Source organism: Coloeus monedula (assembly GCF_965178545.1).
Source record: "Coloeus monedula genome assembly, chromosome: 40".
Taxonomy (NCBI): Eukaryota; Metazoa; Chordata; class Aves; order Passeriformes; family Corvidae; genus Coloeus; species Coloeus monedula.
This window is the reverse complement of record NC_138820.1, coordinates 745,924-756,882: the sequence shown is the minus strand read 5'-3', so window position 1 is coordinate 756,882 and position 10,959 is coordinate 745,924. Positions and strand designations below refer to the sequence as shown.

Below are 10,959 nucleotides of genomic sequence, written 5' to 3'. Positions count from 1 at the left end.
GAGGCTAAACCACGCCCCCTTCGAGCCACGGAGGGAAACCACGGCCCTTTATGCAAAACCGGGGCCAAGCCCCGCCCCATTGCCATATAAGGCGAAACCACGCCCCTTTTGATGGAAACGAGGCCAAACCACGCCCCCCACTTGCTCAGCGGAAAAACCACGCCCCCTTTAATGCAAATGAGCCCAAACCACGCCCTTCCGGACGGAAATAAGGCCAAACCACGCCCCTTTATGCAAAAAAGAGGCTAAACCACGCCCCTCCCGATGGAAACGAGGCTAAACCACGCCCTTACATCCTTATAAGGAGAAACCACGCCCCTTTTTATGCAAATGAGGCCGAACCACGCCCCCCGTGGATTTTTTTTTTTTTCCTCACGGTTTTTATTTGGGGGGAGGGGAAAGGAGGCGGGGGGGAAGGGGGGGGAGGGGCGGCTCCTCCTCCCTCCCCTCCCCCCCGCCCCCCGCAGCAGCTTTTAAATAAAAATTCCATTTTTAAAAAAAAAAAACACCAAAAACCCCCCAAAAAAACCCCGAAACAAAAATCCCCCCACCCCCAAAAAAAACCAAACCCCAAACCCGACCGAAAACCCCTCAAAAAATCCCCAAAATTCTCCCCCCCCCCCCCCCCCCAAATCAACACCCACCCCCGCCCCTCCCCCACCCCCGGGGTCACATTTGGGGTAATAAATAAAGGGGGAGGGGGAGGGGGAGGGGGGGAGGGGTGAGGGGGGGGAGGGGCTGTGCAGTGGGGGAGGGGCTCGAGTGCTGCCACCCCTCCCCTCCCCCCCCCCCCAAAAAAAATTGGGGTGAAATCCCTCAAAAACGGGTCCAGGCACCCCCAAATTGACCAAAAGAATCTCCCCACCCCCCCCCCCCAAAAAAAATTTGGGGACCCCCCCCCCCCCCAATTTCACCTCTCCCCCCCCACCCCCGGCAAAATTTGGGGTGAATCCCCCCAAAAATGACGTCGGGGGGTCCCAAATTTGGGGGAACCCCCCCAAATGACGTCAGCCCCAAATTTGGGGTGATCCCCCCAAATGACGTCAGGGAGCCCCAAAATTGGGGGGATCCCCCCCTAAAAGACGTCAAGGAGCCCCAAATTTGGGGGAACGCCCCCAAAATGACGTCAGAGAGCCCCAAATTTGGGGGAATCCCTAAAATGACGTCAGGGAGCCCCAAAATTGGGGGAACCCCCCCCAAAATGACGTCAGAGAGCCCCAAATTTGGGGGAACCCCCCCCCAAAATGACGTCAGGGAGCCCCAAAATTGGGGGAATCCCCCCAAAATGACGTCGGGGGTGCCAAATTTGGGGGAACCCCCCAAAATGACGTCAGAGGGCCCCAAATTTGGGGGAATCCCCCCAAAATGACGTCGGGGGTCCCAAAATTGGGAATTTCCTCCATTTTTTGGGGGGGTTTCTTCCATTTTTTTGCGGGATTTCCTCAATTTTTTTGTGCGGTTTCCTCCATTTTTGGGGGGAATTTCCTCCATTTTTTGGGGGGGGGGAATTGCCTCAATTTTTTCGGGGGAATTTCCCCCATTTTGGGGGGATTTCCTCCATTTTTTGGGGGGAATTTCCTCCATTTTTGGGGAATTTCCTCCATTTTTTCGGGGTGTTTTCCTCCATTTTTTCGGGGGGGCTTTCCCCATTTTTTGGGGGGTTTCCCCCCAATTTTTGCGGGAGTTTTCCTCCATTTTTTGGGGGGGGTCCCTTCCATTCTTTTGCGGGATTTCCTCCATTTTTTCGGGGGAATTTCCTCCATTTTTTGGGGGGGGCCTTTCCCCATTTTTGCGTGAGGGTTTTTCCCCCGTTTTTTCCGAAGGAATTTCCCCCATTTTTTGGGAGAATTGCCCCCATTTTTGGGGCGAATTTCCCCCATTTCTGGGTGCGTTTTCCTCCATTTTGGGGCGAATTTCCCCCATTTTTTCGGGGCTTTTCCCCCGTTTTTGGCGCTGCTCAGTCCACCCTGACCAGCAGCCCGGCCAGCACGGTGGCCCCCGGCTCCTTGGTGACCCACTCGAGCTGGGCGGGGTCCAGCCCCTCGGGGGGGTCCAGCGAGGGTGGGGGGCGCAGGGAGGGGGGTCCGGCCCGGAACGAGCCCGGACGGACCCAAACCTCGAAAGCCACCTGGGCCCCCCGGGGCCGTGGCCAGCCCGGCTCCCGAAACCTGGCCAGGAAAAAAGGGGGTCAGGGGAGAACTGCCGGGAGCATCCCCAAATATCCCAAAATCCACCCCAAAATCCACCCCAAAATCCACCCCAAATTGCCCCAAAATCGCCCCAAAATCCCCCCAGGAACCCCCCCCGAACACCTCAAAATCTCCCCATAATTCCCCAAAAATCCGATCCCAAAATCGCCCCCAAAATCCCCCAAAATCGCCTCCAAAGAGACCCCAAAATCCCCCCTCAAAGCCCCCCCAAATCGCCCCAAAATCCCCCTCGAAACACCTCAAAATCCCCCCAAAATTCCCAAAAAATCCGATCCCAAAATCCCCCCAAAATCCGCCCAAAAGCCCCCGCGGAACACCTCAAAACCCCCCAAAATGCCCCAAAATCGCCTCCAAAGAGACCCAAAAATCCCCCCTCAAAGCCCCCCCAAATCGCCCCAAAATCCCCCTCAAAACACCTCAAATTCCCCCAAAATTCCCAAAAAATCCGATCCCAAAATCCGCCCAAAAACCCCCGCGGAACACCTCAAAACCCCCCAAAATCCCCCCAAATTGCCCCGAAATCGCCTCCAAAGAGACCCCAAAATCCCCCCTCAAAGCCCCCCCAAATCGCCCCAAAATACCCCCAAAATCCCCCCCACAACACCTCAAAATCCCCCCAAAATTCCCAAAAAATCCGATCCCAAAATCCCCCCAAAACCCCCCCCCGAACACCTCAAAATCTCCCCAAATCCCCCCAAATTGCCCCAAAATCGCCTCCAAAGAGACCCCAAAAATCCCCCCTCAAAATCCCCAAAATCCCCTCAAATTGCCCCAAAATCGCCCCCAAAATCCCCCCCAGGACCAGCCCGGCTCCCAGAACCTGGCGAGGAAGGGGGGGGGGGGAAAGGGGGTCGGGGGGAACTGCCGGGAGCATCCCCAAATATCCCAAAATCCACCCCAAAATCCACCCCAAATTGCCCCAAAATCGCCCCAGGAACCCCCCCCGAACACCTCAAAATCTCCCCATAATTCCCCAAAAATCCGATCCCAAAATCGCCCCCAAAATCCACCCCAAAATCCCCCAAATGCGCCTCCAAAGAGACCCAAAAATCCCCCCTCAAAGCCCCCCCAAATCGCCCCAAAATCCCCCTCAAAACACCTCAAAATCCCCCCAAAATTCCCCAAAAAATCCGATCCCAAAATCCCCCCAAAAACCCCCACGGAACACCTCAAAACCCCCCAAAATCCCCCCCAATTGCCCCAAAATCGCCTCCAAAGAGACCCAAAAATCCCCCCTCAAAGCCCCCCCAAATCGCCCCAAAATACCCCCAAAATCCCCCCCACAACACCTCAAAATCCCCCCAAAATTCCCCGAAAATCTGATCCCAAAATCCCCCCAAAACCCCCCCCCGAACACCTCAAAATCTCCCCAAATCCCCCCAAATTGCCCCAAAATCGCCTCCAAAGAGACCCCAAAAATCCCCCCTCAAAGCCCCCCCAAAATCCCCTCAAATTGCCCCAAAATCACTCCCAGAACACCTCAAAATCCCCCCAAAATTCCCCAAATCCCCCCCCCAAATCCCCCCCAAATTGCCCCAAAATTCCCGCCCCAAAGAAACCCCAAATCCACCCCAAAACTCCCGCCCCAAAGAGACCCAAAAATCCCCCCTCAAAGCCCCCCCAAATCGCCCCAAAATACCCCCAAAACACCTCAAAATCCCCCCCAAATCCCCCAAAATTCCCAGCCCAGAGACCCCAAAAATCCTCCTCAAAACCCCCCAAATTGCCCCAAAGTCTCCCCAAAATCCGATCCCAAAATCCCCCCCAAAATTCCCCCCAAATCGCCCCCAAAATCCCCCCAAATTGCCCCAAAAGCGCCTCCAGAGAGACCCCAAAAAATCCCCACTCAAAATCCCCCCAAATCCTCCCAAAATCCCCTCAAATTGCCCCAAAATCCCCCCCAAAATCCCCCCAGAACACCTCAAGATCCCCCCAAAATTCCCCAAATCCCCCCCCAAATCTCCCCCAAATTGCCCCAAAATTCCTGCCCCAAAGAGACCCCAAACCCCCCCAAATTCCCACCCCAAAGAGTCCCCAAATCCCCCCAAAATTGCCCCAAAATTGCTGCCCAGAGAGACCCCAAATCCCCCCAAAATTCCCGCCCCAAAGAGACCCCAAATCCGCCTAAATCGCCCCAAATTCCCCCAAAACTCCCGCCCCAAAGAGACCCCAAATTCCCCCAAAATTCCCACTCCAAAGAGACCCCAAATCCCTTCCGAATTGCCCCAAAATCCCCCAAAATTCCCACCCCAAATCGCTTCAAAATCACCCCATTGCCCCAAAATTCCCGCCCCAAAGAGACCCCAAATCCCCTGAAAATCCCCCAAAATTCCCGCCCCAAAGAGACCCCCAAATTCCCGCCCCAAATCCCCTCCAAAATCCCCCCAAATTGCCCCAAAATCACCCCTAGAGACCCCAAATCCGCCAAAATCGCCCTAAAATCCCCCAAAATTCCCGCCCCAAAGAGACCCCAAATCCCCCCCAAATTGCCCCAAAGTTCCCGCCCCAAATCACCTCAAAATCCCCCAAAATTCCTGCCCAAAGAGACCCCAAATCCCCCCCAAATTGCCCCAAAATTCCCACCCCAAATTGCCTCAAAATCCCCCTAAATTGCCCCAAAATTCCCGCCCAAAGAGACCCAAAATTCCCCCCAAATTACCCCAAAATCCCCCAAAATTCCCGCCCCAAAGAAACCCAAAATCCCCCAAAATTGCCCCAAAATCACCTCTAGAGACCCCAAATCGGCCGAAATCGCCCCAAAATCCCCCAAAATTCCCGCCCAAACAGACCCAAAATACCCCACAAATGGCCCCAAAATCCCCCAAAATTCCCACCCCAAAGAAACCCCAACCCCCCCCAAATTTTCCCAAAATCCCCCAAAATTGCCCCAAAATCCCTGCCCCAAATCCCCCCATCGTCCCTCCCCCTCCCCACTGACCCCTCCCCCTCCCTGCTGGCCCCGCCCCCTCCCTGTTGACCCCTCCCCTTTTCCCACTGGCCCCGCCCCTTTCCCCATTGGCCCCTCCCCTTTTCCCATTGGCCCCTCCCCTTTTCCCCATTGGCCCCGCCCCTTTCCCCATTGGCCCCTCCCCTTTCCCGCTGACCTCTCCCCTTTTCCCAGTGGCCCCTCCCCCTTTCCCACTGGCCCCGCCCCTTTTCCAATCGCCCAGCTCCCTTTTCCCATTGGCCCCGCCCCTTTTCCCATCGCCCCTCCCCTTTTCCCTATTGGCCCCTCCCCCTTTCCCACTGGCCCCGCCCCCTTTCCCGCTGACCCCTCCCCTTTTCCCCATTGCCCCCTCCCCTTTTCCCATTGGCCCCGCCCCCTTTCCCATCGCCCCTACCCCTAACCCCTCCCCCTCCTTGCTGGCCCCTCCCCCTTTCCCATTGGCCCCTCCCCCTTTCCCATCGCCCCTCCCCCTCGACCCCTCCCCCTCCCAATTGACCCCTCCCCCTTTCCACTGGCCCCTCCCCTTTTCCCATCTCCCCTCCCCCTCCCCTCCCCATTGCCCCCCAACGCCCCTCCCCCTTTCCCACTGACCCCTCCCCCTTTCCACTGGCCCCGCCCCCTTTCCCATCTCCCCTCCCCCTCCCCATGACCCCTCCCCCTCCCCTCCCCATTGCCCCCCCATCGCCCCTCCCCCTTTCCCACTGACCCCTCCCCCTTTCCCACTGGCCCCTCCCCCTTTCCCACTGGCCCCTCCCCCTCCCCCGGCCCCTCCCCCACCCACGTGACCCTGCTGGCGAACGGCTCCAGGGCCGCGTAGCCCAAGGCCGGCGACAGCACCAGGGGGGCGGGGCCGGGGGGGCGGGGCCCGGAGCCCGGGGGGGCGGGGCCTGAGCGCGGGTGGGCGGGGCCAGGCGGCTCGGGCCGGCAGGGGGCGCTCAGCAGCGACCACGGGCCTGGGGGGGGGAAGGGGGCGGGGCTTAGGGGGGCGTGGCCAAAGGGGGCGCGGCCAATGGGGGGGTCCCATTTTGGGGGGTCCCGTCCCCAATTTTTGGGGTCCCTCTCCTCAATTTTGGGGTCCCTTCCCCCATTTTTTGGGGTCCCATCCCCCTCCCCATTTTTGGGGGGTCCCTCTCCCCAATTTTTGGGGTCCCTCTCCTCCCCCTCCTCAATTTTGGGGTCCCTTCCCCCATTTTGGGGTCCCCTCCCCCTCCCCTCCCCAATTTTTGGGGTCCCCGTCCTCATTTCTGGGGCCCTCTCCCCCTTTTCAGAGCCCCCTCCCCATTTTTTGGGGTTCCCCCTCCCCATTTTTGGGATCCATTTTGGGGCCCCCTCCCCCGTTTTGGGGGTCCCTCTCCCCAATTTTTGGGGTCCCTCTCCATTTTGGGGTCCCTCTCCCCAATTTTTGGGGTCCCTCTCCATTTTTGGGCTCCCCCTCCCTCATTTTGGGGTCCCTTCCCCCATTTTGGGGGTCCCCTCCCCTCCCCCAATTTTCCCCTCCTCTTCCCCAATTTTTGGGGTCCCTCTCCCCAATTTTTGGGGTCCCCGTCCTCATTTCTGGGGACCTCTCCCCCTTTTTGGAGCCCCCTCCCCATTTTTTGGGGTCCCTTTCCATTTTGGGGTCCCCCTCCCCAACTTTGGCTCCCCCTCCCCCTTTTCGGGCTCCCCCTCCCCAATTTCGGGCTCTCCCTCCCCAATTTCAGGCTCCCCCTCCCCAATTTCGGGGTTCCCCTCCCCAATTTCGGGCTCCCCCTCCCCAATTTCGGGGTCCCCACCTGGCACGAGCTCCCCGCGGTCGAGGCTGCGCCGGACGGCGCCGGCGCTGGTGCCGTGATAGGCCCGGGGCCACTTCTGCCACCCCCCCCCCTCCGGCCGCGGCTTCGGCCTGGGGGGCACCCCAAAATCAGCCTGGGGGGGCCGGGACCCCCCCAAAACCCACCCGGGAACCCCAAAATCAACCCGGGAACCCCAAAAACCTCCAAAAACCCACCTGGGAACCCCAAAATCAACCCGGGACCCCCCAAAACCCCACCTGGGAACCCCAAAATCAACCCGGGAACCCCAAAAACCTCCAAAAACCCACCCGGGAACCCCCAAAACAACCCGGGAACCCCAAAAACCTCCGAAAATCCACCTGGGAACCCCCAAAACAACCCGGGAACCCCAAAAACCTCCAAAAACCCACCTGGGAACCCCAAAATCAACCCGGGAACCCCAAAAACCTCCAAAAAACCCACCCGGGAACCCCAAAATCAACCCGGGAACCCCAAAAACCTCCAAAAACCCACCCGGGAACCCCAAAATCAACCCGGGAACCCCAAAAACCTCCAAAATCAACCCGGGAATCCCAAAATCAACCCGGGAATCCCAAAAACCTCCAAAAACCCACCCGGGAACCCCCAAAACAACCCGGGAACCCCAAAAACCTCCAAAAACCCACCCGGGAACCCCCAAAACAACCCGGGAACCCCAAAAACCTCCAAAAACCCACCCGGGAATCCCAAAATCAACCCGGGACCCCCCAAAACCCCACCTGGGAACCGCAAAATCAACCCGGGAACCCCAAAAACCTCCAAAAAACCCACCCGGGAATCCCAAAATCAAGCCGGGAACCCCAAAAACCTCCGAAAACCCACCCGGGAACCCCCAAAACAACCCGGGAACCCCAAAAACCTCCAAAAACCCACCCGGGAACCCCAAAATCAACCCGGGAACCCCAAAAACCTCCAAAAACCCACCTGGGAATCCCAAAATCAAGCCGGGAACCCCAAAAACCTCCAAAAACCCACCCGGGAACCCCCAAAACAACCCGGGAACCCCAAAAACCTCCAAAAACCCACCTGGGAATCCCAAAATCAACCCGGGAACCCCAAAAACCTCCAAAAACCCACCCGGGAATCCCAAAATCAACCCGGGAACCCCAAAACCCCACCTGGGAACCCCAAAATCAACCCGGGAACCCCAAAAACCTCCAAAAACCCACCCGGGAACCCCAAAATCAACCCGGGAACCCCAAAAACCTCCAAAAACCCACCTGGGAACCCCAAAATCAACCCGGGAACCCCCAAACCCACCCAGGAACCCCCAAAACAAACCGGGACCCCCAAATCAACCCGGGACCCCCCAAAACCCAACTGGGACTCCCAAAATCAACCCGGAAACTCCAAAAATCCACCCAAGGCTCCCCAAACCCACCCAGGACCCCCCAAACCCCTCTCAGACCCCCCCAAACCCCCCCAAGACCCCCCTAAATCCCCCAAATCCCCCCAAGACCTCCCCCAAACCCCTCTCAAACCCCCCCAAACCTCCCCAGGACCCCCCCAAACCCCCCCAAACCTCCCCAGAACCCCCCCAAATCCCCTCAGGACCCCCCTAAACCCCTCTCAAACCCCCCCAAACCTCCCCAGAACCCCCCCAAATCCCCTCAGGACCCCCCTAAACCCCTCTCAGACCCCCTAAGACCCCCCCAAGACCCCCAGATCCCTTTAAACCCCCCCAAACCCCTCTCAGACCCCCCCAAACCCCTCTAAGATCCCCCCAACCCCCCCCCAAATCCCCCCAAGACCTCCCCCAAACCCCTCTCAACCCCCCCCAAACCTCCCCAGGACCCCCCCAAATCCCCTCAGGACCCCCCCAAACCTCCCCAGAACCCCCCCAAATCCCCTCAGGACCCCCCCAAGACCCCCCCAAACCCCCTCCCCCCCCCCGGTACCGGAGGCTGAAGCGGCACCAGCCCAGGGGCAGGGGGGGGTCCCGGGGGTCGCGGGGGTCTCGGGGGTCGCCCCCCCCCCGCTCGCAGCCCTCGCAGAAGCAGCGGCTGCGCCGGGGCTCGGGGGCGAAGTACTCGTCTGGAGGGGGAGGGGCGGGGTCAGCGACCCCAAAAGCGCCGAGGAGAGGCCAAAAAACCCCAAAAGCGCGGAGGGGAACCCAAAAAACCCCAAAAGCACCGAGGAGAACCCAAAAAACCCCAAAAGCGCCGAGGGGAACCCAAAAAACCCCAAAAGCACCGAGGGGAACCCAAAAAAACCCAAAAGCGCCGAGGAGAACCCAAAAAACCCCAAAAGCGCCGAGGAGAACCCAAAAAACCCCAAAAGCGCCGAGGAGAGGCCAAAAAACCCCAAAAGCGCCGAGGGGACCCCAAAAAACCCCAAAAGCGCCGAGGAGAACCCAAAAAACCCCAAAAGCGCCGAGGAGAGGCCAAAAAACCCCAAAAGCGCCGAGGGGACCCCAAAAAACCCCAAAAGCGCCGAGGAGAACCCAAAAAACCCCAAAAGCGCCGAGGGGAACCCAAAATACCCCAAAAGCGCCGAGGAGAACCCAAAAAACCCCAAAAGCGCCGAGGGGAACCCAAAAAACCCCAAAAGCGCCGAGGGGAACCCAAAAAACCCCAAGAAGTATCGAGGACCCCCCCAAATCCCCCCCAAATCCCCCCCAAACCCCCCCAGCACCCCCCAAAACCCCCCCAGGACCCCCCAAATCCCCCCCAAATCCCCCCCGCCCCCCCCCAGCCCCCCCAGGACCCCCCAAATCCCATCGAGGACCCCCCAGACCCCCCCAGGGACCCCCAAATTCCCCCCCAATCCCCCCCCAGGACCCCCCAAAACCCCCCAAATCCCATCGAGCACCCCCCAACCCCCCCCAAGCCCCCCCAGCACCCCCCAAAACCCCCCCAGGACCCCCCAACCCCCCCCCCGGCCCCCCCCAAATCCCCCCCAGGACCCCTCCAAATCCCATCGAGGACCCCCCAAACCCCTCCAGGGACCCCCCAAACCCCCCAGAACCCCCCAGGACCCCCCAAATCCCCCCCAGCCCCCCTCAAATCCCATCGAGGACCCCCCAGGACCCCCCCAAATCCCATCGAGGACCCCCCAAATCCCCCCAGGACCCCCCCAAATCCCATCGAGGACCCCCCAGACCCCTCCAGGGACCCCCCAAACCCCCCAGAACCCCCCAGGACCCCCCAAATCCCCCCCAGCCCCCCTCAAATCCCATCGAGGACCCCCCAAATCCCCCCAGGACCCCCCCAAATCCCATCGAGGACCCCCCAGACCCCTCCAGGGACCCCCCAAACCCCCCAGAACCCCCCAGGACCCCCCAAATCCCCCCCAGCCCCCCTCAAATCCCATCGAGGACCCCCCAGGACCCCCCCAAATCCCATCGAGCACCCCCCAACCCCCCCCAAGCCCCCCCAGCACCCCCCAAAACCCCCCCAGGACCCCCCAAATCCCCCCCAAATCCCCCCCGGCCCCCACCAGCCCCCCCAGGACCCCCTAAATCCCATCGAGGACCCCCCAGACCCCCCCAGGGACCCCCAAATTCCCCCCCAATCCCCCCCCAGGACCCCCCAAAACCCCCCAAATCCCATCGAGCACCCCCCAACCCCCCCCAAGCCCCCCCAGCACCCCCCAAAACCCCCCCAGGACCCCCCAACCCCCCCCCCGGCCCCCCCCAAATCCCCCCCAGGACCCCTCCAAATCCCATCGAGGACCCCCCAAACCCCTCCAGGGACCCCCCAAACCCCCCAGAACCCCCCAGGACCCCCCAAATCCCCCCCAGCCCCCCTCAAATCCCATCGAGGACCCCCCAGGACCCCCCCAAATCCCATCGAGGACCCCCCAAATCCCCCCAGGACCCCCCCAAATCCCATCGAGGACCCCCCAGACCCCTCCAGGGACCCCCCAAACCCCCCAGAACCCCCCAGGACCCCCCAAATCCCCCCCAGCCCCCCTCAAATCCCATCGAGGACCCCCCAAATCCCCCCAGGACCCCCCCAAATCCCATCGAGGACCCCCCAGACCCCTCCAG

The 10,959-nt window shown here is 60.4% G+C and overlaps 1 protein-coding gene across 2 annotated transcripts in view; it reads right to left on the bottom strand.

Annotated features, from left to right (window-relative positions):
* Positions 1 to 1,856: 1,856 nt before the first annotated feature.
* The window catches only part of NEURL4 (neuralized E3 ubiquitin protein ligase 4), a 64,723-nt gene continuing 55,620 nt past the window's right edge, over positions 1,857 to 10,959 (bottom strand). For both annotated transcript variants that reach the window (XM_082300555.1, XM_082300556.1), the window contains 4 exons: positions 8,867 to 9,002; positions 6,930 to 7,039; positions 5,939 to 6,110; positions 1,857 to 2,168 (listed from right to left, as the gene is read on the bottom strand). In XM_082300555.1, coding sequence (XP_082156681.1) covers positions 1,958 to 2,168; positions 5,939 to 6,110; positions 6,930 to 7,039; positions 8,867 to 9,002 — 629 coding nt within the window. In that variant the 3' untranslated portion in view covers positions 1,857 to 1,957. The remainder of the gene's footprint in view (positions 2,169 to 5,938; positions 6,111 to 6,929; positions 7,040 to 8,866; positions 9,003 to 10,959) is intronic.